General features: G+C 38.3%; 1 protein-coding gene across 1 annotated transcript in view; it reads right to left on the bottom strand.

Annotated features, from left to right (window-relative positions):
* NEURL1 (neuralized E3 ubiquitin protein ligase 1) overlaps nt 1-21,558 on the bottom strand; it is a gene marked incomplete at both ends in the record, with an annotated part of 159,267 nt that extends 137,709 nt beyond the window's left edge. Inside the window, one exon of the mRNA XM_081330098.1 lies at nt 21,474-21,558. Coding sequence (XP_081186224.1) covers nt 21,474-21,558 — 85 coding nt within the window. The remainder of the gene's footprint in view (nt 1-21,473) is intronic.
* Between the last annotated feature and the right edge of the window lie 6,283 nt (nt 21,559-27,841).

The raw sequence follows: 27,841 nt of genomic DNA, 5'->3' as shown, positions 1-27,841 counted from the left end.
TACACAAAGGATATGTATAATAAAAACTCTCAAATCTGAAAAACATCAGACCAGATATATCTATAGAGAGAAATTGCTTCTACCTATGTAAGAACATTAATAGTATTTCTTATTATCTTTGCCTCCAATGTCATTAAACCACCATATATACTATAAAAAAATTATGCTGTTCTTAGTATCAAATCTTCCACTCCATTACTACATGGCAGTGTTTCTCAATCTTTGCAATTTTAAGATGTGTAGACTTCAGCTCCTAGATTTTCCCAGCCAAGAAGGCAAAATCAAGGCAAGAATTGGAAATAAAGCTAAAGCTATACTGAGTTGTATCATTCACTTAATTCTCCTGTTATATTCCAGCTTGCAAGGTTAGATAATAAGACTATTTTTAGCTCTGTAAGTTGACTCCTATGTATTGCAATATCAAAAGGATATATAAAAATTTCCTTCTGTATTCACAACATATATATAGAATATTTTTTTTAAAAAAGAGATAAAAAAAGAAAGGTACTTAAATAAACAGCTATATAAACATAACTAGGAAAAATCTTCCTCAAAAATAGCTGATTTTATGCAATTTTGATCAGCAATCTCTTATGAATTTCAGATCGATTCTTCAAAAAGGAAACATTGTAATATAGAATATCATCAAAATTTATGCGCATTCAAGCAAACAAGAATTTTGATCAGCATTTTTTTACTACAGATTTGTCCTTTATAAAAATCTGAATTCCTCCATTGACTTTGATTGTCAGAAGCCAGCTGGGAAAGTCACAAAAAGTGATCACATGAACCCAGGACAGTGCAACTGATATAAATACATGCCAGTTGCCAAGTGCCCAAATTTTGATCACATGCCATGGTGATGTTGCAACAGTCATAAGTGTGAAAAATGATTATAAATCACTTTTTTCAATGCTGCTGTAACTTTAAACAGTTACTAAATGAATGGTTATAAGTCATGGATTACCTATATATGATTCCATTCACAAAACATCTATATGTGATTCATACATCAGGAAATAGTAACAATGAATAATCTGTTTTCTTATAGAAATACAATACACACACATTAATAATAAAACGGAGATCTTAATATTGATCAATTAGTTCAAGACCAAAATTATCATTATATAACTAATCCAGTACTTCGATGCAACCATTTTTTTATGTTACACTTAACTTTGGATTGCAAATCAAATAAATTTATGTCTTTAATACTGATATCCTACACTTCAATTAAAAATAGAATTTTTACTGTTGTCTTTTTATCTTCAGTACTCTAAGCTTTCTAAATAATAGAATGTTCTAACTTTCAACATATTACATAAATAATACTATATTGAAACACAATGTATCATTTTATAGTATTATAATAAGAGGAAATATTGCAATAATAAAATACACTAACCAACCATAACCATTATAGCAGAAATACATATGCATCATGTTTACCATAAAAATATCTGAGCAACAGCTTTCAAAGCACAAAGCTCTTAAGACTAAAGACCTCTCTGTATTTTAAAGGAAAACTCTTAACATTTGAGATCCAACAATTTCCTGACCCTCAAACAACAGTTTCTTCTGCTCCGCAATTTCTTCATTCTCCTGGCCTTTACTTTCCTAGCCATCACCAATATTAATCCAATCCCAGACATATAGGTTTCCTTTCCCAAACACAATGGCACCAAAATGACAAAAAGTACAACATGACATCACAAAGCAATGTCCACCATTTTGTAGCCAGTCACAATATTGCATGTCAGTATTTAAAGAACAGAATCTGCAAAAAGTCTCCTGTTCCCTTCACCTTTTGCAGATGCCTACAAATATTTTGAAGTGAAAATAAAAGTTACCTTAGAATCAATTTTGGCTATTATTTTTAATAAAGCTAAAATCAGGACTGCTATTTCTATTTGACAAATATGCAAACAAAGCAGCACACAAATTCTCTACTAAATTTAGATCTCTGTAGTCCAGTCTTTCTCAAAATTTGCTCAGGAAATATGTTGGGAATAGCATCACCCCCAAATTGGCCATCTGGCTAAAAATTCTGCAAATAATGGAGCTGGAAGGCATCAGCTGGGAAAGGCATCAACAGGTTATAAGTGCCTGGGGCATATACAGGTAATAAACTGCTAAGATTCTTATCTTAGTTTCTGGGGAAAAGAATTCTCTCTAATCTTTTAATTTTGTCACTCAGATATTGACTTACAGATGCTGCCTGTCCTATGCTGGATTATTTTAATAACACCATCAATCTCTTACTCAGTAACCTTTAGCCTGATCAACCAGTACCAGCTACTGAGGTTTTAAGGAAGAAGTGAGGGGGGAAAAGGAACTGAGGAATAAAATAAATAAAAGGGCAATAATTACAGCCCTGTGAAATAGAAGGCCTTATTTGCTGGAGACCTTAGAATCCAAACAGAACATACCAGACAGATGTGAAACATACAAACATGAGATGGAGTGTGAATGTCTGTGTGCTCTGTCAGACTATCCTAAGCTGAGTTTTTTTCTTATGGGGAATAAGATGTTAACTGTACAAATCAGTTAAATAAATAGAAAACAAAGCTACAACCCAAGGGTTGAAATAAAATACTAGAGGTGAAATCTAGCAAAGTGGCAGAAGGCAGGTGGGAGCTAAATGAATGAAAATTATATCTCACATGTTCATACTCCTATAATTAGTAGTTGCTGTACTCTAACCATGGAAACAGCCATAATGGAAAAACAGGGTAGCTCAACTATCATATAAAATACAAGGCAACCTTACTCTTTCTGGTAAGTAACACCTCCTCTTCTCTGAGCAATCGGAGTAGTTTCCCTTCTGTTAGATTGGGGGTGGCTGTCTCTGTCCACCCATTGAGAATTCAGTGAACAGAATTCTGTTCACTGAACATTTTCCTGGCTTCTGATAGTCTTCCTGGGTGTGCAGTGACACTAAAAAACAATACTACTGTAATCATTTTACTACTTCCAAACACATATGAAAACACAATGCAGCATTAGGTAAGTGAATGTTCCCTTTCTTGCCTTGATGGGGCTTGAAGGAACAGATGGAGAAAAATTACTCTGCTTCTGATCAGCACTAATTTTTGATAAAAGGGGAGAAAATGATCATCCTGTCCCAACATTTTGTGTTTTGAAATGAAAAACAAATTCGCCCAATTTGTAATCTGGAAAAATATAAAAACTACAACAAAAATTCTGCAATTTTTATCTTCAATCCCATTGTGAAATGAAACCTTATATTCTTGTTTTTTTCTTGATTCTTGGCAAAAGATGTGGTAGAAGAATGGTTTTGTTTCACTGTAAACAAAGAACAGAAATAAAGCTGTGCTTGAGACTCCACAGTAATAGGATAGTAATGGGACAAGAAAAAAAATATTCATAGCACATTGTTACAAGGTCAGGTGGAAGAGCTCCTGGGATCTCACTATCAGCAATTGTCCCACCTATATTTGAAGGAAACCCATATGGGATAAATCTAGGTGGTATTGGTACAGGTAATTCTGTTAAGTTCGGACAGACGAATGACTCAGTGAGGTTCACAGTAAGAACGTTTATTACACACATATGTCAACTGTCAACTGTCAGTTCAACTTCGGCTTAAATACTCCGGAACGCTTGAACTGTAGCCAATCCCCAGCCCGGAATTTCCCGCCGTTTAAACATCAACCAATAATTGCAACCGTGTTTCCCACTTGACAGAAACCACTCATTTATTAACTACTGACACAACACCCCTTTCCCCCCAGATGATGTTATTTATTAACATAATCTTTCAAATATTTTGGTGGCTTGTGAACCCTAGAAGGATATCTATTGACCTTGCAGCTAACAGTTGTGTTTGCAGACTGGCTGCTAGTTATGGGCCTAGATGTTTGGGACACTGGCTCTGGTAATGCTCTATTTGGTGATTGTTGTTGTTGTTGTTGCGCAGGAACAGCTGGTCTTTCCAATGGAAACAACTCCCAATCGATTTGACCTTGTTGTGGAATTGTTTCTGCTAACCTGAGATGAGTTCTCACTTCCCCCCCAACAACTGTAGTATCTGACTGGTTATGTCTAGACGTAGAGTCGCCCGATTGTACATTTTGACCCGCCTTGTCAAACACATTTTCGGTTGCTCTCTTCCTTAATTGGTCAATATGTCTTCTGAATACTCTATTCCCTTCCCCCTCAATAGTGTAAGATAACGGCCCCGTTATGTCAGTGACTACCCCTGGCACCCATTTGTCCCCCAGTCCGTAGTTTCTGGCCCACACTAAGTCTCCAATGTTGAGAGACCGGGTTGGTATGTCAGGTTCAGCAGTTGTGGGCAATCTGTCAGGGTGTAACCTGTCCAATTTAGTGGTTAGCCGTCTGCCCCACCTCATCTCAGCTGGGCTTTTACCGGTAGCCGTGCAGGGGGTCGTGTGCTGAGCCAGCAAGAACTTGGCAAGTCTCTGGTGCCAATCGCCACGTATGATCCTCTTCAGAGCGTCTTTTGTTGTTCTGACGTTGCGTTCAGCCAAGCCATTGGTGGAGGGGTGAAAGGGTGCCGACGTCGCGTGCCTAATCCAATTGGCCTTGAGGAAATCCTGAAATTCAGCAGAGGTGAATTGGGGCCCATTATCAGAGACAATCACATCAGGTAACCCGTGGGTGGCAAAGAGGCCCCTCAAAACTTGAATTGTTTTAGCAGAAGACATAGAGGTAACAGGCACAACCTCCAACCACCGGGAGAAACTGTCCACCACAACTAGGAAGGTTAGGCCTTGAAATGGCCCCGCAAAATCAATATGTATACGAGACCAAGGATTCCTGGCCATCTCCCACTTATGGGTATATGCGTGTGCCTGTTCAGGCCTAGAGCGCTGACACTGATAACACCCAGATACGCACTCTTCAATTGCCTTGTCTAACCCAGGCCACCACAAATGACTTCTCGCTAAAGCCTTCATGCGGACAATCCCTGGGTGACCCTCATGTAATTCAGCAATTACAGTATTCCTGTGATGTTCAGGAATGACAACTCGGTTACCCCACAGAATACACCCCAAATGAGATGATAATTCATCTTTTCTCCTAAAATATGGAGTGAAATTAGGGTCAGGATTCTTATTGGGCCATCCACCTTGTACCCATGTTGTAATTCTATTGAGGATTAGGTCTTTTTTAGTGGCATCGGCAATGTCTCTGGCTGTTAAAGGACATTCAGGTATTTCTTGTAAGGACAGAATTTGTCCTACTGGCGCAGGGTCATCCCCAGTGTCATCTAAGGGTAGTCTGCTAAGGGCATCTGCATGGCCCATTTCCTTGCCAGGTCTATGTTTCAACGAGAAAGAATATGCTGACAGGAAAATTGACCACCTGAGCATTCTGGGAGACATTATCTGGGGCGTCTGTTTATCAGTGGTAAACAGTCCCAGTAATGGTTTGTGGTCAGTGAATATGGTAAAGTTCCTACCATAAAGGTAATCATGGAACTTTTTAACCCCTGCCACTATAGCTAATGCTTCTCTGTCTATTTGTGCATAATTCCGTTCAGCTTTGGTGAGCGTCCTGGAATAATATGCAATTGGCTTTTGATGACCCTGATTATCCATGTGGCTGATGACAGCCCCAACACCATAAGGTGAAGCATCACACGCTAAATAGATTGGTTCATTCTCTATAAAATGTGTAACCGTGGATTGGCTAGATAGAATATCTTTTAAGGTTTGGAAACTAAGTCTATGTTTTTCTTGCCACTGCCAAGGGGCTTTTCTGTCTAGCAATCTATGTAATGGTTCTGCGATAGCAGCTTTATGAGGCAAGAATGTGTGATAGAAATTAACTAGCCCTAAAAAGGCTTGTAACTCAGCCTTGTTTTTAGGTTCCGGTGCTAATTTAATTGCTCTAATTTTATCAGCTGTAGGATGTATTCCCTTTTCATCAATTCTAAACCCTAAGAATTCAGTGGATTTAACTCCAATAAAACATTTTTCCTTTTTTAATTTAAGTCCTGCCTCTCTAAATTTTCCCAGTACCTGTTCCAGACGATCAGCTAAAATTTCTTCAGTTTTTCCAGCAATCAGGACATCATCAAAGTAAGGGCATACACCTGGTATGCCCTTTAATGTCCTCTCCATCACCTCCTGGAAGATGCCTGGAGCAGCTGCAATGCCAAATTGCAATCTGTGGACTCGGAACGCCCCCTTGTGGGTAACAATTGTTTGAGCTTCAGCAGCTTCCCTGGAAACAGTGAGTTGCAAATACGCCTGCGCCAAGTCAAGCTTGGCAAAGATGGCGCCGTCCTGGATCGTCGCGAGGACCTGCTTCACCGTCGGGACCGGGTAAGCATGCTTTTTCATTCCTAAGTTCAGGGTGGCTTTATAATCGGCACAAATCCTCACATCCCCATTAGGTTTAAGGGGTGTGACGATTGGTGTTTCCCACAAGCCTCCCTCGACCGGTTCTAGTACGCCTTGGCCTACAAGCTTATCGAGCTCGGCCTCGATTTTTTGTTTAAGGGCAAAAGGCACCCTTCGGGCCTTAAGCCTGATGGGTTTTACTGCAGGGTCTAAATTAAAATTAATAGGGGGCCCTTTATATTTACCTAAAGACCCATCAAATACGTCTGCGAACTCCTCACAGACAGACTTGAGGGTCTTAGTATTAATAGTATTTATTCCCCCGACCCAAATTCCTAGGGCTGGGAACCAGTTAAGGCCAATTAAACTAGTCCTCTGGCCTTCGGTGACTAATAAGTCTAAGAAGCCATTAAATCCTTTATATTTAACCTTAATGGTAACTTTCCCCTTAATATGTATTGGGGGTTTTTGGAAATCCGCTAATTGTACCTTAGTCGGATTAAGTGGAATTCTACAGCCACTACTAAGCTCAATTTGTTTAAGGGTTTCACTAGAAATTATTGATACTGAGGCCCCAGAATCAACTTCCATTTTGCAGGGAATTCCTTGCAAATGGACTACAATTTTTAGTTTAGGCCTCAGAATATGATTAATTTTAGGGTTCCCTATGTGATTGACTCTAGCCACCATCCCACGGTTGGGGTTACGTGCCCGAAGTCTGGGGGTCTCAATGCCACGACAGTAGGGGGTTACCTTACCTTCGGCCCAGACGTCAATTTCATGGAGGCGATTGTCGCGAGGTCGGCTACGGCAAATGGCCTGGATGTGGCCTGTTTTTCCGCATAACCTGCATTTTGCGGAACGGAATCTGCAAGTCGCTCTGGGATGGTTGCCCCCACAGCTTCCACATCTGGTGTCTGTGTTGCGCGGTCTGGTCGGGTTGTCCCTCGGTTGTCCTTGCGGTGCTGTTGTCTGGTATCTGCATCCCGGTTCTGGTGCTTCGTTGCGAGAGGGTCTTGCCGACATTTTCCCGAATCTTCTGGCGACTTCGGCTATGTCGGCTTCCCATTGTTGATCCAACTCCCCACTGTCCACATGGCTTTCCAGATTTATTTCGGCTGAAGCGCCCATGCTATTGCGGGGGGGGGTCTCGACTTCCACTTCCAGTGGATTCGTATGTTAGTAATTCGTCGAGGACTTCTTGTAGCTCACCGGTGGGCTTGGCAATAATTCTATTTTGTAATTGTTCATCACGCAAGCCCAGCACTACTCTGTCTCGAATTCTGATTTCGAGGTTATCATATTTGCAGCGCACAGCTGCCTCTCTGACCGCTGCGCCGAACTTCGTGATGGACTCGCCGGGTCTCTGATTGCGCTTTTCAAATATACGCCTCCAAAACAGTTCAGATCTCTTTGGCGTAAAATGCACTTTTAATTTGGCCAGTAAGTCAGCGTAGGAGACGCTGGATACTGGCATAGGTTGGCACAGGCCGACGGCAACCCGATAAACAGGTGTGCCGCTAATGGTCAATAGAGCTGCAGCCTTCTTCCGGTCATCGGTTATGCCATTAACTAGCAAAAACCCTTCGACCTGACCAACGTATTCTTCCCAATCCTCTGGGAAGTTCGGATCGAACTCTTTCAAATTGCCGACTTGCGCCATTCGGGGGTTTGTTAATTCCGCCGCGGCCGCCGACGGTTGACTGTGTTTTAAAATTTTACCGCCTTACGCGCAGCTGATTATCGCCGCTCCTTCACTAGTCCGCCGTCAATCCCACCCTCGTCGCCACTTGTTAAGTTCGGACAGACGAATGACTCAGTGAGGTTCACAGTAAGAACGTTTATTACACACATATGTCAACTGTCAACTGTCAGTTCAACTTCGGCTTAAATACTCCGGAACGCTTGAACTGTAGCCAATCCCCAGCCCGGAATTTCCCGCCGTTTAAACATCAACCAATAATTGCAACCGTGTTTCCCACTTGACAGAAACCACTCATTTATTAACTACTGACACAACAAATTCTATTCACAAGTATTATTTAGACCAGGTATGGAACAATACAGTGCTGACTTTTAAGTATCTTTTTTTTAACCCACCTGATTAGAACCAGCACAAAGGCAGGGCATTTGCACATTTTGCCATATCTAACAATAAAGCATTGAACTTCTTTTTATCCTGTTTGTTAAGGAATTTAGTGTGCAGGGTCTCCTTGTGCTACCAAAGAGTTGCACAGACAAGGAAGGGCACTGAGAGCAGTAAAAGTCACACACAGAAATACACTGAGTTCTAAAAGCAAAAAGTAGTTTACTTTTGAGGTGGTGTAAGAACAAAAATGCACAGTCAAAAATAAACAGTCCAAGTCATAATCCAAACTACAAAGTCTTCTTACCGGTCCAGAGGTCAATACACAGTTCAGGTTTACAACAGTAGTAAACCAACAGCATAGCAAAAACAGTAATAGTAGAGATCAGTGAATTCAGAGAGAGAAAGAAGCTACGTTCCTAGCTTCCTCTTATGGCCATGAGAACACTTACACACCCATTGGCCAATTAACTTCTTAAAGCCATAGCATTATGGTTAATATATTTTCAACCCAACATTGTAGGCTAACACCATATGCCTAACATTCTCCCCTTTGGGTAGAATAATATATAACTCTTACAATCTTATGCACATTCTTTCACAATTAGCATTGTGTTTCACAGCACTTTGTACCTTCGTAAAATGATCTGCAATATTTACATCAGATGAACAATACTCTAGCTGTATTAATTTATCTTTGACACATTGTCTGACATTTAAATAACGAAGATCAGTATGTTTAGATCTTGTCCTTACTGCAGCATTATTAGCCATCTTTATTGCAGCTTGATTGTCCTCATACACAATGAATGGATCATTTACATTTAAACTCATATCTAACAATAATTGTTTGTACACTAGCAGTTCTGTACATAACACTGATAGACATGAAAATTCAGCCTCCATTGTAGATAAGCTTATGTGTTTTTGTCTAATAGACTTCCATCCAATCAAAGAATCACCCAACATTACAGCCAACCCTGAGGTAGATTTACGACTGTTTGAATCAGAGGCAAAACTCGCATCTGCATATGCAGTGAGGATTAACTCACGATTTGGCTCTAGATATAACGAGTAGTGAATAGTTTGCTTCAAATACCTTAATACCCGTTTAGCTGATTGCCAGTGTCTAACAGTTGGATTATTGTTGTACCTAGCTAATTGATTTACACAGTAAGAAATATCAGGTCTAGTCCAATTACTCAGATACATAAGACTTCCTATCAAAGATTGGTACATAGTCTTATCAAATACAGGACTCTCAACATTAGTGTCCTTAAAATCCATAGCCATCGGAGTTTTTGCTGGTTTACACATTTCCATATTGTATCTCTTTAATAACTGAGATATCTTACTGGCTTGTGAAACCTTAAAACCCCTATTTGTTTTCACAATATCTAACCCCAAATAGTGGCTTATTTCTCCAAGATTTCTAATTGTGAATTTATTTTGCAATCTTGAAATGATAGTTTGTGCTTCTAACTCAGTTTTTGTTATTATTGCAATATCATCTGTGAATAATAAGAGAAAAGATAATGCTCCGTTGTGTTCCCTTCTAAACAAACAAGGATCAGCATTACTGGCTACAAAACCTAATGCACTCAACTCATTAACTATACATTTATTCCACTCATAGCCCGATTGTTTCAATCCATAGAGGCTTTTCTTTAATTCCCAACAATCATGGTTTCTATCACTGGTCAATCCTGGTGGTATTCTTAAATAAATAGTATGTTGCAATGGAGCATGTAGATATGCAGTTTCAACATCTACATGGGTAACCATATGTTGGTTTTTAGCTGCCCATACTAAAGCTGCTCTTAAAGTAGTTGCCCTTAGACTGGGTGCAAACACTTCGTCATAATCCTCAGTAGTTTGGGCAAAACCTTGTGCAACCAAACGTGCCTTATGGGTTATAGTTCCATCTACTCCCTTCTTTATTTTATATATCCATTTACAACCTATAGCTTGCTCACCAGGTGGCAGTTTTGCTTTCTGATAAACCTTAAGATTCTGCAAAGACTTCAACTCCCTGTTCATTGCAGCTTTCCATGATGCCTGTTCCTTTTCAGGATACATCCTGATCTCATCATAGTTAAAAGGCTCTACACTAACTTGACATATACTAGCTTCATAGCGATCAGGTGGATGTCTGATGCGCGTTGAACGCCAAGGAATTACAGGGCTTTGAATTTCTGTCTCCTTTCCTTCCTCTGATTCATCTATTATCTCCCCTATCTCCTCTTCATCTTTTATATTTACAGGAGATGTATTATCATTACTAGTTACGTTATCAGAGGAGTCCTCAAACACTAGAGGATCAGTATTAACAGCTTCTTGCTCTAACCTATCCCAACCAACGTGCTCAAGGAATTTTGCACTAGCACTGTTATATACATTAGTTGTGCCTCGTTCCCAGAAACGATAGGATCTATGGTTAGCTTCATAACCTACGAAGTATAATTGCCTAGCCCTATGTTGGCCTTTACTCCTGAGTTGTGCAGGAATGTGGACCCAAGCTGGGGTGCCAAACGTGTGCAGGTAATCAAGGTTTGGTCTTCTACCATGCCATATAGTATATGGTATTTTACCAGTAGAAGTATTAACAACTATATTCAGAACATGGTTTGCACATTTTGCTGCCTCCCCCCACAGTCTATCTGTTAAGCCAGAATCTTGTAACATGGTTCTCATCATGGCTTGTAACGTTTGCCCACGTCTCTCAACAAAAGCATTATGTTGAGGTCTATAAGGGGCTGAATGTTTATGCTCAATGCCAGCTGATTGTAGCATATCAACAAAACACTTATTTGTAAATTCAGTACCATTATCAGTAATTATGCACTGAACCTTTCTCTTTGTTTTTCTCTCCACGAACTTCAGCCAGTTTGCAAATTGTTGGAAAGTATCTGCCTTTGACTTAAGCAGATAACAAAATCCATAACGAGAGTAGTGGTCCAATATACTTAAAATATAACATGACCCTCCTAAACTTTGTTTCATGGGTCCAATTAAATCAGCAAACACAACTTCCAAAGGTACAGTTGTTTTGAAGCTGTTTATCCTGTTTGCCGGACTTGCCTTACTCTTTTCCTGATTACAGGCATTGCAATTCAAATACTTACTACATGGCTTCAGTTTAACTCCCTCTACTAATTCCACTGTTTTACGTAGTGAGTTAAAGTTTACATGCCCTAACCGCCTATGCAATAAATGTATACATTCATCATGTGGCTTCTTGTTCTCACATATTGAGTTAGCTTTAACTGTACTAACCTGGTTACTTGTGAGAACGAATAAACCATTTTTCAAATTAGCAGTTACACAGGTTCCATTCCTCTCAATAGTGCATTGCTCCCCTCTGAATGTTACCACAAACCCAACCTTAACCAATTCCCTTACAGATAACAAGTTGAATCTTAGTTTAGGTATATATAACATAGGTAACTGTTCATCAATGCATGGACAATAGGAATTACCTTCACCAGAGGCCTTCATCCTCCAACCGTTGGCCAGTGAAACATATTGGTTGCTGTTTTTCATATTAATAAACCTCTTTTTCACTTTAGTAATGCATTGTGAAGCCCCACTATCAACAACCCACAATTCATTGTTTCTGGATGTTGGTTTACCAGAAACAGCCAAACCAATGCCCTTCTTAGCCTTCCCACTGCTATTTACATTCTGTTTTCTTCCCTTTCTACAGAATTTGGCTATATGCCCTCTAGCCCCACAAGAAAAACATTTCTTGACGTTGTAAGCAGTGGTGAATTGCTGCTTCTCTCGTGGCTGTGTCTCTCTCAGCTGGTCTCTGTCACGCCTCCTTCTGGACTCTTCCAGCAGTCTCCCAGTAATGTTAGTCAATGTCAGTTCCTCTCTGGTCAGGACTTCCAAAGAAGAAACATACTCATCATAACTCTCATCCAAAGATGACAGAATAATGTAGACCTGATGCAACTCTGAAAAAATCAGCTCCTTTTCATGAAGCTCTTGAAAAGTTGCCTTCATGTAATTTAAATGGGTCAGCATATCTCCATTCTTCTGCAGACGAGCCCTAAACAGCTTACGTGTAAGGTGTATATGTGCACCCACACTGTCTCGAACATAAAGCCTTCGCAAAACATCCCAACACCTAGCAGCAGACTCCTCACCACGAATATGGACAAGCTGCTGGTCATTCAGTGTTAGTCCAATAATGCAAAGAGCTTTCTCGTTGCTTCGTTTAAAGTTGTCTAACTTCTTTACATCCTCTTCGTCATCTGGATCCCAAGCAGTAGTATCTGGTGGGTTATTTACAACAGACCATAGTCCTTCCTTGCGCAAAAGCAAGCAGCATTTCGTGGACCAGGAAACATAGTTTGTCCCATCCAACCGGGTTATCCAGGAGATGCCTGACAACAGTTCCTGTGCCATTTTACACCAAATACAAACTCAGCTAGGAATACTGTGTGTACTTACTCTCAGTACAGGCCTGGGCCCATAACCAGTGTTTAGGAATTTAGTGTGCAGGGTCTCCTTGTGCTACCAAAGAGTTGCACAGACAAGGAAGGGCACTGAGAGCAGTAAAAGTCACACACAGAAATACACTGAGTTCTAAAAGCAAAAAGTAGTTTACTTTTGAGGTGGTGTAAGAACAAAAATGCACAGTCAAAAATAAACAGTCCAAGTCATAATCCAAACTACAAAGTCTTCTTACCGGTCCAGAGGTCAATACACAGTTCAGGTTTACAACAGTAGTAAACCAACAGCATAGCAAAAACAGTAATAGTAGAGATCAGTGAATTCAGAGAGAGAAAGAAGCTACGTTCCTAGCTTCCTCTTATGGCCATGAGAACACTTACACACCCATTGGCCAATTAACTTCTTAAAGCCATAGCATTATGGTTAATATATTTTCAACCCAACATTGTAGGCTAACACCATATGCCTAACACTGTTGAATCATGTTTATTCAATGCTTAGAATTCTTAAATAAAAGCAAAGATTCTGGGCTGTGAGAAAGGAAAAAGAATGTTAGTTTGTTATATTATGATCACATATGCATGTAAGGGCTATTTCCACCACAGTTTCGGCGGTCTGCTCTCATGGAAAATACAGTATGGAGAACAAATTTGCAATTTGTACATATGACAAATCAATCATATGCATACAATATCAAATGCCAGATTCTGGTTTGGTACAACACAATAGATTTAGCTAAAGTTTAGCTACTATTACTTTATATCCAAAAGGCAAATTCATGCAAATAATAAGCTTTAAATAAAGTGGAAGAATAGTAATTCTTGTGACTTCCCAAACACTGAAATAATGATCCACAATTTTAGAGTGATTCCAGTGAGACATTAATTCTTCAATTAATCTGTTTCATTCATGGAATTTTAGGAAGGCTAAAACAAATGCCATTGTTTTCATTTAGGTTTATCTGCACTTTATCATATTGTTTTCATCTTTCATATTACCAGAGAAAGAAGCACTGAGACCCTTTCAACTAAAAGTATGCACTGAGATGAGCTGAATTTCTATTCTCCAACCTGTCTCACATCTACAAGATTACAATCTAATTGAAAAAGTGACACATTCTCTTCTATGCTCAAATGGTACTAAAAGCTAAATAAACCCAGTCCAAGGAATATATTATCAAACCTTCACATCTATATGCATTGTATAATTTTATGTATAATATGCAATTTTCCCCATGGGCTAAAATTCATTTTTAATGTGACAAATGTTCCAAATTATGAGAAATGTGTTTTCTTTCACTCATTTTCTTGAATTGTTCATTAACATGTACAATATTTTCTGCTTTGAAATTTATTCTATGAGAAATTGTCCAGTAAATTATGTTTCCTGAGTAAAATATATATCCCTGAGATATCAAGGAGTGGACTTGGATTTGGTATCTTCTGCTCTCTTCTGTTTGCATAAAAGATGCTCTACTGTTAAGCAGTAGCATTCTCCACATTCAGTCTTCATTCAGACTCTATCCAACAGAAATACCGTCAGAATGACTTCTAGAAGTCTTCAAGAGGGATACTCTTGAGCACTGTGTATTCAACCTCCAACCCACCCATCCCCATTACAATGTCAACTAAGAATGAGGGCTGGAGCTCTTGAGGTTCTTCCTACACAGTGCTTTTTTATTCTCCCTTCTCAGGCACAAAGCAAAGGGGGAAAGTGACAACTGCTTTGACTCCATGCTTGCTTCTATATCCTTCATTTACACTGAAGGAGAAAGAGGAAATGCAAGTATGCAGTGCCATATCTACTTCCTCCAAGCTGTTATTGATCATACATTTAATATAGTAAAAAAGAGATTTACAAGAATCGGCAAGTAATTGGAAAGATAATTACTGTCCCAGAGAGAAAGATGCATGATGTGCTTTTTTGTTCGCCTTCTATCACAATGGATGTGCTGGAGCTAAAAGCATGGTAGCGGAAATAATGAAGATGAAAAGTAGGAGGCTACTGTAGTCAGTGACAGTACTCTGACAGAATATGTGTTCACTAACACTGTCCTTGCCAGTGGCAAGAAGAGAAATTATTAAGCATTAAAGGAAATATTCTTGAAGTCCATCATATCAGGAATACTAATCCTCAGAACTCTGTTGCTAGTGTAAAAATCTGAGATTATCTTCACATTCAAAGATACACAATATTTCTCTTCAGTTTCTCGAAGATCAGAAATTAGTGGAGTTGGGCTGTGTCATACCTCTTTAGTAGTTAAGTATTGGTTTCTTAATTTTTAACACGGATATTTTAACTGTATGTTGTTTATCTGTTGTACATTGTATATTGTTTATTATATATATATATGTATTGATATATAATTTTATGAGATGTGCAATATTGGGAAAATAGAACACATATAAATCCAGGTTGTACCAGAAAACACCTCTGTGGATTTCAAACTTAGCCAATTTTACAAAAATAATTCATCTCCCTCAAATTTATTTCTAAAAGCTATTACTTCTTTCTAAAATATATTTATTTAATGAGATTGAAGAGCAACTTTGATTTTTATTTATAAGTCTATTTCTATCCTTACTCTCCTCAAAGTTACATATTAAGAGTGTTAGGTGAGAGCCTTGTAGTTTTATTTTTACAACCAGATGAAATAAATTGGATTGTTAGAAAGAGACTGGTCCACAGTTACCCAGAAAACTCCCTGTAAAGTTTTGGATATGGCTTTCTATTCCTGATCTGGAATCTGAACCCTGCATCATGTGACAAGACATTTCTAATCAATTAAGAATTTAAGATTTAGAAATTATGTGCAATATGTCTTGACAGAATGAGTTTGAAAATACATGTACATTGTATAGTGTGCTTCTGTGTATATGCTTGTGTTTGTGTATGTGTGTGTTTGCATGGATAATATTTAACAATCTCATTCTTTCAAACTAGCCACTTCATTCTTAAGGTGAACCAACTATCATTTTCTTCATAAAGAATTTACATCTACTTGGGATCCTAACAGATAACAATACATGTATAACAGGATATGGATTTGAAGAAAGAATGATTTCCTGACACACATTTGCCTCTTCTTCTTCCACTGCTGGTTGGCCATGCCTGAACATATTAATGTCTGAAGCATTTCAGTATTATCTTGCCTGAGTTCTTTTCAGATGTCTTGGATCACTGTTAATTCTCATCAACATGAGTATTGCCTAGGTATGATCAGAGTTGAGATCCAAAGTATCTGGACCCTCTCAGATTAAGAAAAGCTGCTCTAGCATTTATTTATATCTTAACTCATTGTATAACTTACAATCATAGCCTAAGGTGGTTCAGATTTTGATAGCTATAGTCCACCTTTCTGAAAATATTCTGTCATTTATTGTTAGTTCATTTTATATATCATCCACAGAATGATCTATTTCATCCTCTAAATTGTCAGGTACCTCAAGGGAGGCAGGTTAAAAAGCAGAAGTGCACTACCAAGTATATAGAAGAGAAGTTCCAGCCTTTTGAAATAACCCCCAAATCCTAAAAAGCACCATCATCTTTTCATCTTCTATATACTTGGTAGTGCACTTCTGCTTTTTAACCTGCCTCCCTTAAGAATGAAATTTAGAGGGGAAAAACTCTTATATGCCTCAATTAAAACTACACATCTTAAAATGAAAATTACTTTTAGTTTTGTATTTAGTTATTTGTTGACAAAACTTCTATTATGCCACTTCAGTTAAAATGAATAAGCACCTTACAATTTAAATAAGGTGTATTCTGAAAAATCAGAGGTGCGGTTACTTATAAAGTTTGCAAATTTTCTTTTTAATAATATTTTATTAATTTTCCTATTTTATATTTAAGTATTTAAAAAGCAACGTGGTGGCTGAGTTAATCAATAGTTTGATAACAAAATCTTTAGTACAAATCTCAAGTTACAACATCAAATATTTCCTCTCTTTTTCCCTTAACATTTACTGTCTCGTATTTAAGCTAATAGAGTTCTTATATCAACTCAGTAAAAACATCATTATTACATTTATCAATAAATTTTAGCTTATACGTATCTTAATTATTTTTTACATTCAATCTCCATAAACAATCCATATCCTGTTATTAACTTTTTCCCTATTTTTAGTTTCCCATCAATATTCCAATTTAACCTTTAATATTTATAATTTTCAGGCTTTAGGTAACCAAGATTTCCCTTATCTCAATTCATAACAGAATCTAATATCCAAAATACACATATTATCTATTTGAATATAATCTTGTTCTATTTCGTAAAAGTTAGCTATTTCCCACCATATTAAATCATCTACTTAATAATACAATATCCTCTTTAATAAATCAAAACCATTATATATATACTGTATTACCTGGGTTAATCAATAAATCAAACATATTCATAATAATAATTATTTTTTCTTTTAGGTCTAATTTTTAAATATTAAACAGATAAAATCCTTATTTTCAACTAATTTCCAAATATTTTAAATCTAATAACCAGAATTCCCCTTATCTCAACTTCTCCCTTTAACCCTCTAATTAATAATGTGAAATCCCCTCTAATAAATCAAAACCCCAATTTTCTTCAGCCTTATTCTGGCTTTCTTCCTTTGCCAACTAGGCTTCCATATCATTGCTTTTAGATCGTCAAACAGATCTCCCTCTATTATTATATATGTTATTTGAAATAAAGGAGACCATTTAACTGCCATTTTTTTGGAAAGACTAGCCCATTTGTATTCATATAGTTGTCTCCCTATTATTCCGGTTCCCCATGATTGCCATGATCTTCCATTTAATCTGTTCTTCTTCTTTCTCAAATTTCTTCTGATTTATATAGAAAGTCTTTTCCATTTTCAGTGTTAGGCACTTCCTGTTTGGCAGCCGTCGGGACAACTGGCAAAAGCCGGTGCTCAGTTTTCCAGCTTGGTTTTTCTTCATCTAGTGTCCCTTAAAAGGTCAGAAGGTTGCCCTGGAGGGGCAATGAAGGAGGAGGGATACTTCAGGAGCTCAGGTCAGGGGTCACCCAATCGGAGCGAACTGTAGGACCCTCTGGAAAAACGAAGAAAAGGGCTGCCAAGATCTAGCAACCATAGTCGTCTCCAGCAGGAAGAAAAAGGACTATAAATCAGCTGAATTTCAACTGCGTGCTGAAGCTGGGTGAGCAAGAATTTTTCTTTCCTTCTCCTTGAGGATTATAAATGTTGTGCCCCTGATGGGAAAGGGCTGAAAAGTAAAGACCCCCCAGAAGGATTAAAGTTAAAAGCGGCGAGTAATTATAAAGAAGGGGAAAGACTCTTTGTTAAAAATATCGGACATTGATAAATAAGCCAAGGAAGACATCTAGTGGCGAAAGAAGAATGAAATTTCTGATATATGGTGAGAATTGAAAAAATTGTTGTTGACTGAAGTAACCTTGAAAAAGGACACCTGCAAATGATAAGAGTGCCTTGCCATGAGATTGAGATTCAAAGCTACTTTTATTGAATTTGGCTAAATCTAAACAGAGGTTGTTTTGGCTTTAGATTGTAAGCCGTAAAATGACTTCATCAAATATTACTAGGCTTATGAAGAAAACCTCTTCTGCACCCTCAGTAGGACAATCCAGTCCTACAACACGGGGATCTATTGAAGCAATGTTGCAACGTGAAAAGATAAGCACTGCTCAAAGTGAAACACAGATTTCATTAAAATTTCTTCAAGACCTTATGTTAAAAAATCAAGAGACATTGGAAAAAAAACCACCTGGAAATGCAGGAAAATCACAGAAAGACACAAAGTAAACTGGAGAAACTAAATGAAGAAATTTTGCATATAAAGGGAAAATTTGAAGCTCAGAATCAAATGATAATAAAAAATCAACAGAAAATACACAAAATTGAAGAAAAAACAGATGAGAATGATAAAAAGATAGAAATGTTACTATAAGAAAATGAAAAATTAGAGAATGCAATCTTCTGTTATCTTCTGTGTTGTTAGTTCTTTGGTTGTAGTCAAAGTTTGGGTTCCTCACCCCTGCCTTTCTTTACCCCTTTTTTATTTTTAATGTGTGTTTTTTTCCTTTTTTTTGTATTTTATGCTTTTTTAAAAGTTTTGATGGAAAAAACTGATGTTCACCAAATTTACCTGAACTTAAAGATGTGGATATAGGTAGCCTTCTTTAAAACATTTTGGATAACAGAAAAAGTAAGATGTACCTGGAAAAATGATATTGTGTCTATTTGTACAGTTGCAAAGACTGTACTCTTCCACATGGGTTAGGAGTATATATTCCAAAATGTCCCAACACATTTCATAGACAGCAAATGGGCGCAAGATAGACTTTAAGAGAGAGATAGCCTACAACTCTTCTCCACTATATATAATTTTTATCGATTCTGAATTTTAGCATTAGTACCACTATCTGGATTAGAGAATAAGGTTTGCAAAGATAAGCAAAAGACCTTATTTTAAAGACAACCAGACATTGCTAAAGCTATGAGGATTTCTGCATCCCTATCAATCTGAAACATTGTTAGGAAAACCAACTGAAATAAAATACATCTTCAGTTACACAAGTGTAACAAAATAGTGTCACACTCATAATTTTGTGCTGCTATGCCTCCAAAGCATTTTACAGGAATCTGTCAGATGCAATCAAACTTGTTTATTCGGCACATAAACGTAGGACCTAAGGCAATCTTCTTTTTAGAAAAAAAATAGAAAAAGGACATTGTCCCAGGCAGTTACTTGGCAGGTTTGTTTTTAAAATACGAGGCAAAAGAAAGCTTAGTTAACACTTTATTTTAGTGGTTTCAGTTCTGTAGCATTTAAACTATACAAGAACCATTTTGTTTGTTTGCCAGAAGTAGTGGCAGCCCAGCAACAAAACCCAGTTTAACTGGGGATCAGGAAGAGATACGAAAATGCATCCAAAAATCTAGCATGTCATATGAAAGCAATTCAAGTTAGGTTATTCCAAGCTGCATTTCTGATCCATAAGCAAAAGCTAATAATAATTATGAAGGCGTGTGGAGCCAGCTTATGGATTCTATAATTTAAGTTTCTCCCAGAATAATTTCCAGTTGAGAAGCTTGTTCTAATGATACAACTTTCTTGACAGTTTACAACAGAATCCTAACTACTGCAGCACTGATAGAGAACGATGAGGTTCTGGGAAAAATTCTGTCTGCCTCCTTTTTTACATATCTAATTTTAAACAGAGCAATTGCTTACCCTGATTTCTCTCTGACTCAGTCCATGTTGGAATTGTCTTCCTGACCATCATGTGCAGAACTAGAGAAAAGCTATTAATACTCTTGAAACTACATAGGAGCTTCATAACAATAGACAATTTGGTTTCAAACATTTTTCATTGACAATCTGTACTTCATTGTCCTATACCTAATCACTTATGTTGTGAACAAATGAAGCAACAAAAGTGCAAAACAGTGGAAAACCTGGGATGCAGAGGGTTCTTTTTTTTTAATCATCATTTTTAACAGCCAGCCCTGGCCACCTTATTTTAAAACTGAATGAGTTAGTGTAATATGCATGAAATGTATATCTGCTATTCTAGATTGTTCAACAAAATAAGTAAATAGATAAATAGATGGAAATACTTTCTAAAATAAGATAGTGCCCATGATTGAGAAATCAATTAATTTTGTGTAACTGAGGTCAGTTTAGTCCCAAACAATTTATGGAATAAGTATACTCTGACTACATGTTTTGTGACCCAGCAGGATAATTTTGTGCAATGCTTAAGAGTCTAGTATACCAAAAGAAGCTCAGGTGATTCATATGCTAGGCATTTAAACGGGATTAAATTTAGATTTACAAACAAATCTACTGTGAATTATGTCAATAGTGCCAGCTGAAGATTTTTAAACATAACAGCAACTAGAAAGGATTGTAATATTAATCAAATCTGAACTACAACAATCAGGATATTATCATTGATGCACATAAAATCTGTTATTCATAAAATGGATCCTCCCACTCAAAAAGCTGACACATTTCTGGGGGTTACCAAGACAACAGCAGCTGCAGCACTCATTCAGAAGTATATCATCTAGTTCCTTAAGACATTTTATTCCTCCTTCCTTTTTGCTGTCATGTGTTATTTACCCAATTCATAACTGAAGAAAGAGTCAGGAGAGATATCAGTATAAACCCATCTCCCTGCAATAACTCAGGAGTAAAGTCCAATGAGATTTATTTCCAAGGAAGAACACTGACTTCCAAGCACCCAGATACAGGATTGCACAGAGGAACCAAGATTCCCCATCACAAGAGGGGAAAAAAGAGAAAAAGAGATTTTAGATTTAGATTTTAGATTTTATTAGATTTATATACCGCCCTTTTCCCGTAGGACTCAGGGCGGTTTACAAGAGAAAGCAAACAAAAAAGATTCTTATTGGAGAAGGATTTCAGGTGATTTTAACCATCCTGGGATACAGTACAGAATGGGGGGGGGGGGTGTTTAGAGACTGATATTTAATCATATATAAGCTTTGATTGAGGACTCTTACAATGCCCAAACTTTCAAAGGCTTCGCTCAGCATTTCATGCTACACAGTAAGTTCTAGACAATATTAAGCTCTTACCTTTGAGATGTTGATGATGGACCCTGTGGAAGCGGTTGGGGTTGCCCCTAGGCATTGCTGGGATACTGGAGAAACTGTTCCCCATGGCATCAAAGGCAGCTAGCGGCTAAGGGGATGACAAGAACTGGAAGGCTCTGCCTCAGTAGGTTTGTTCTGCTGCTCTGGGTGCAAGGAAGGGGATCATTGGAGGGAAGCAAGGGGCTGGTCTCTCCCCTCCCCTCTCCGGACCTTCCTCCTCCTCCTCCTCCTCCTCCTCCTCCTCCTCCTCCTCCTTCCTCTCGTTATCCCTTCGGCTTAAGATCCTCTTTGTCTTTCCTTCCTCGCAAATGGTGCTTTTCCTTGAGCTAAGTCCCCATCACCTTGGCTGGCATGAGAAACGAACGGGCAGAAGCGCTCTCCCGGCTGGGCTAATAGCCTAACAAGCCTCCTGCGGTACTATGCTCTGTTTCCCTGGTGGGGGAATTCAGACGGATTCTCCTATCAAACCCTCGCTCCGAGTCCCGCTTCTCTTTCGGCGTTCCTTCTTTCCCAACCCCCCCCCCCACCTCTCCCTTCCCACTGGCTCTCACTCCGTCTAGTTTACCTTGCCCAGGCAAAGCAAGAGCAGAGATGTCATCTGGCCCCGCCTTCGCTTAGCCCTCAGCCGCTGCTGAAACTTGGCGTCTCCTAATCCTTCCACCAGCTTTCTTCTCCCCCACCACCACCACCACGTTCCCCGGCATTTCTGCCTTATCTGGGGGCCTGCGGCGCCCCTCTCCAATCTGGTTGTTATGGTGATAGCTGCCGCCTCAGACTGGGCATTTCAGGGACCGGACGAGTCACGTGGGCAACCAGATGTGCTACCTCTGGAGCGGGAGGCGGGGCGGAGAGGCGTTTCGAGGCACGAGACCCTCCTCTCTTTTTTTTTTTTTTCTCTCCACTGTACCTGGCCAACAGGTACCTCTGGCCGTCGCCTTGCCATACATACATCCGGCAGCGAGCGTGGTGCGGAGGCGCCAAACCTTCCAGCGGTTTGGGGAGCGAAAACCGCCGGGAAAACGCCGCCCCGCCTCCCGCTCCAGAGGTGGACGCTGAGGAAAAGGGCGGGCGCACGCGCACCTATTTGGCCTCCCGGCGCGAGATAAAATGTCGACCCGAGGGGGAAATACGGACAGTAGGCTGGCAGAATTGGGGGGGGGGGGCCGCGGGGTTCTGCTGCAGGAGGAGGGATCGGAGAAGAGGATCCGCGGTGTGAGTGCAATGTGCGCAGCCTTCTTGAGCAAAAAGCGGGTATTTTACGCGTGGAAACCGAAATGGTGCCATATGCACGAGTCCCGAACCGGCAGGTTAACCAAGTGCCTAGCGGTGCGCGTTTTCTGTAGTAGGAATGAGGAACAGGAGTGGTCCTGGGCACGTCCCTAAAAGATTTGCCTGCTAACCCGTTTGTTTCCCCTTTTCTTAGGGTCGGGTTTTACCCAGTTGAATTAAATCAGAAACTGAGATTCTGTGGCCTGCCCACGTGTTTGTTCTCCTAAATATATTTTTGACACCCTTGTGCTCATCAGAAGTAGGAGGGAATAATAGTGTTTGGTGCCAAAGTGAGACATATCTGTACCCAAAGGTAGATAGATATACAATTAGGTCTAGTGCCTATTTGAGACATTTGTAAATGCCCAAAGATTGCTTTTTGCAATTGCACACTAAAGGAAGTAAAGGCTCCAGATTTATGCAGAGATACTATACTGTCTAGTACTTAGGGTTACCAAATTGAAACACCCAGTTGTTAGGAGAGTCTTATTATCTTAGGAGGCTTTCAATTGTAAATAGATCTGTCAAATCACAAACATTCTTGTGTGGATCTGATTCCATTCTCTGAAATACATTATAAGGGAGTTGGAAAGTATGTTAACATTTATATAAAGTGTTTTTTGGGGGAAAAACTACACACTTTATTATTGCATCTATATGTCTGAACTTCACACTATATTGTCACAATGTATGTTTTCAATTAACTGCATAGCGACAAACCTTCCCAAATTTTAAAAAAATATTTAGATAAATGTTAGACACTCTAAAAAGAGATGTACTTTATCTCAATACAGATAGTCCTTGACTTACAACAGTTCACTTAGTGACCATTCAAAGTTATGACAGCACTGAAAAAAGTAACTTATGTTCATTTTTCACACTTACAACTTTTATGGTATCCCCATGATTATGTGATCAAAATACAGATGCTTGGCAACTGGTTCATACTTATGACCATTGCTGTGTCCCAAGGTCATGTGATCACCTTTTGCAACCTTTTGACAAGTAAAATCAATGGAGAAGCCAGATTCACCTAGCAACCATGCTATTAAGTTATCAACTGCAATGATTCACCTAACAGCTGTGGCAAGGAAGGTCGTAAAATCAGGCAAACTTGCTTAACAATCACTTAACAAGCAAACTTTTGGGCGCAATTGTGGTCATAAGTCAAGGACTACCGGTACTTAGAATTATCCAATCCAAACTGTTGATATTCTTCACAGAAATCAGATTTCTGTAAGTAGCTGAGAACAGGTGTATTTACATTTCAGCTTGCTGTGAATATAAATAATTCCAGATGACTCAACCTTTCTTGTGCCAGAGGAAAGTCCTTAAGCCCTCTGGGAATTGCGCAATGTCAGTTACATTATAAATATCAGGACTATTACATTTTTGTTTTATCTGTTTTCCTACTGTATGTGATACCTGCCCAAGAGTTCTCTCTGGCTTGAGCACTGCTGGTTCGCATATAAATATGAATAGAGATACAGATAGACATAATTTTAACTGAAAGATTTATCATACTTAAAAGATCAACAAGAAAAAGTATATAAAGAGAAAATAGAAAAAGGAAAATAGAAAAAGTACTAGAAACAGTACAGATAAAGAAAAAGAGAAAGGAAAGTTAAAGATGCAGCTTTTAGTGATTGCTGGTTCATGCTCACAATCCTAGTCTTTATAAGAGGAAATGAAACAAGCAACTCAAATTAGAAATCAACAGCTTTTAATATACATATGTTGTTTTATTTTTTGCAAAATCAAATAGGAAAGCAGCTGTAAGATAAATTGCACAACTGCTAAATTAATTATATATTTATCATTTATATATTATTCTTTCTATTGCTTTAAGATAAAAGCTCCAGAATCTGACTCAGTATAAGTTAATTGTTTATAATATTGTAGAATTGTGCAGTATCACAGTAATTCATTTAGTTGCAGCAGCCATTGGCGAAGAAAACTTTTTAAATATGTAAATAAGATTAAATTTAAACTATCCAATTTTTTAAAAATCAAAATTTCTGTATGTCTAAATTAGCAGCATCTATAATCTTTAATATTTGTTTGAGATGGTTCCAAATTTAGTGATTTTTTTACAATCAATTAAAGAGTGTTATTAGGGTACACATTAATTATTTGGAAAAGCTTTGATGTAAAGAGTTGGAATACCTCATATTAACAAACAGTGGATTACAGAATACTATCTTTTGATTATAAAATAAGATTATTTAAACAAAAGTTTTTTCCCATGTTTATTAAAGACTTCAGAGAATTAAAATTCTTGTCAATTTTATAATCTTTGAAAGTGTAAAGGGATTGAAGGGGGACTTAGGAATATTTTATTGCCCCACAAATGTTAATTTAATATCTATCTATCTATCTATCTATCTATCTATCTATCTATCTATCTATCTATCTATCTATCTATCTATCTATCTATCTATATCTGTTAATTAATAAGGTTTGGGGAAGAATAACATGGTTTAAAGATGTGAATGTCATTTTGAATAATATAGGAAATTTTCAAATTAATTGTTATATGAAGAATAATGTGTTTTTTAAACATGGAGCTAGCAAAAGAAATTACTTTTGTGATGGAAAGATAGGGCTACCCAGATTTACAATCTTAGATTGATGGTGTGTGTTTGCTCTTTGCTTACAAAGTGGTTTTTCATCAATGTAATGGAAAGATTGATCAATATTGCTCTCTGTGGTCAAGGTATTAGCCCTGTTTTTAAAATTGAGCTGTTTATACATACATAATATTTTCCTCATTGTCTTTTTCATTTTAATTTTTTGCTTGGTTTTCCCTGTGTTAAACCAAATGTATTTAACTGGTTATGTTTTATGCAATTGAATGCCTACTAGTTTTAGTTTATGAGAAATAATTTTCAATTTTTGAAACATTATTGCTTGATGTATAACTTTGCAAAAGAATAGCAAAAGACGTTTTATGTCCTGAACTTAATTATCTAAAAAGGCTAGCTGAATAACTGATTTTCATAACTTATTTCTTAATACCAATGGATGAAAATTCCATCCACTCTTATCTGAAAGGCATAGGTTGCATTTCATGGAGAACATTGTGAATAACTTTTATTATTATCTAGTTAGGCATTTTTAGGTGTTGCCCTCTGGATGTGTTGAACACTCAAATTCCCCAATGTAGTAATGTTGTGCTAATAGATCCTAGGCTACACATTCATGTTACATCATTACAGGAACTAAATATTATAACGTTTAGTGTTTTGGTGGCTCCAGTTGGTTAGGGCTGTTCTACAGGAGAAATAAATCTAGGACTTATTTTTGCATATTTGCTTTCTGCCTAGAACTTTTTTTATCAGTTACTTCAATCTATCATTTCCCCTGAGGAAAAAAAATAGAAAACAAGAGAACATCATGATCCTTAACTAACTGGAATTATAAGGTATGAATGTGACATAGTATGATAAACAATCAGACTACTCTCCAACAAGCTTTAAAAGGGAAGGAAGGAAGGAAGGAAGGAAGGAAGGAAGGAAGGAAGGAAGGAAGGAAGGAAGGAAGGAAGGAAGGAAGGAAGGAAGGAAGATTGATTTACAGCTTTATCTACTGCATAGGTACTGAACAGATTCTATCACAATTCTTATTTATTTTATGTCATGTGTAAGAATAAGGTAAAATCTAATGAAGGAACCATTTCATAGGGAGGAGTGTCCTTGTTATAAAATGGGCAGAGGGGCAGTAATTTAAATTCTCATGACAGATTGTTCTTCCAAGATTACTCCTATAAAATAGATTTATTTTAGGCTGCCACAATCAGATTGAATCTCCTGATACATCCGCTCCTACGTGGAGAAATTCTTACTTCTTCTGCCAAGGCCTGTGTCCTTCACCCCAATTCTAGGAAAAATGGAGAGGAAGATGCTTCAGATATTGTTATTCAAGGCCAGAAGTTTGAAACTTCACAAAATTTGTGTCAATCCTGAGCCAAAAGTGTTGTTGTGTAACTATGCACAGCTGCACAGGACTTTTCAGTGCCATTGGATACAGTACTGTGGGTAGGTGACCTTTAGTATTCCAGCTTTAACCATTTTAAGTATTTAATAACAGCAGAATAGGGATAGAAAATAAGGTGCCAACTGATCTATCCTCTGTTCTGCACCAGGAAGGATACAGTTTGGTGAATGGGGACAGTGTACCCAACATGTACATGGAAGGTTAAAACACATGGCGGAAGAATGCAATACTAAATTATTTTTGCAATTTAAGAGGAAAATTATTAGAGATTAAGGAGTAGCTCTGATTTCCATCCCTGCCCAACAACCATATCCTGCTGCAAATTGTCCAGGAGGAAAGTGTAACATGGGGGAAAAAATAGAAGGACAGGAAGGAGGAATTCACTTAGTGTCGTTTACTGTTTCCCCAGAATTCCCCCCGCCCCCATGTTGTAAGTCCAGATCCATTCCTTACTCCAGTTAAGAGAAATCAATGGGGGACAGGACAAACACTGAAAATTTATGACAATGTGTAGAAAAATGGAATGAGGAATGAAATTCTATTGTTCCTGCCTATCCTAAAGGTAAGGTAAAGGTTCCCCCGCACATGCGTGCTAGTCGTTTCCGACTCTAGGGGCCGGTGCTCATCTCCGTTTCAAAGCCGAAGAGCCAGCGCTTGTCCGAGGACGTCTCCGTGGTCATGTGGCCGGCATGACTAGACGCCAAAGGCGCACGGAACGCTGTTACCTTCCCACCGTAGTGGTCCCTATTTTTCTACTTGCATTTTTACGTGCTTTCGAACTGCTAGGTTGGCAGAAGCTGGGACGAGTAACAGGCGCTCACTCTGCTACGCGGCACTCGGGATTCGACCCGCCAAACTGCCGACCTTCTGATCAACAAGCTCAGCGTCCTAACCCACTGAGCCACCTATCCTACACTGAAACAAAAATGTTCTGTGTTGCTACTTCTGGAAATCCTCAACTAAATTTCTTCAGCGTGTCTTGATTAACAGAATTAAATGGATATGTACAATGTGTTAATGCAGAAATTTGTCCTTATTTTCAAGATCTGCCATGCCAAGTATTAGAAAGCTTCTCTGTCTAGTTA

This window comes from Vipera berus (assembly GCF_964194415.1).
Source record: "Vipera berus genome assembly, chromosome: 5".
Classification (NCBI taxonomy): Eukaryota; Metazoa; Chordata; class Lepidosauria; order Squamata; family Viperidae; genus Vipera; species Vipera berus.
Note: the sequence above shows the minus strand (reverse complement) of the source record. Positions and strands in the feature narration are given on the sequence as shown.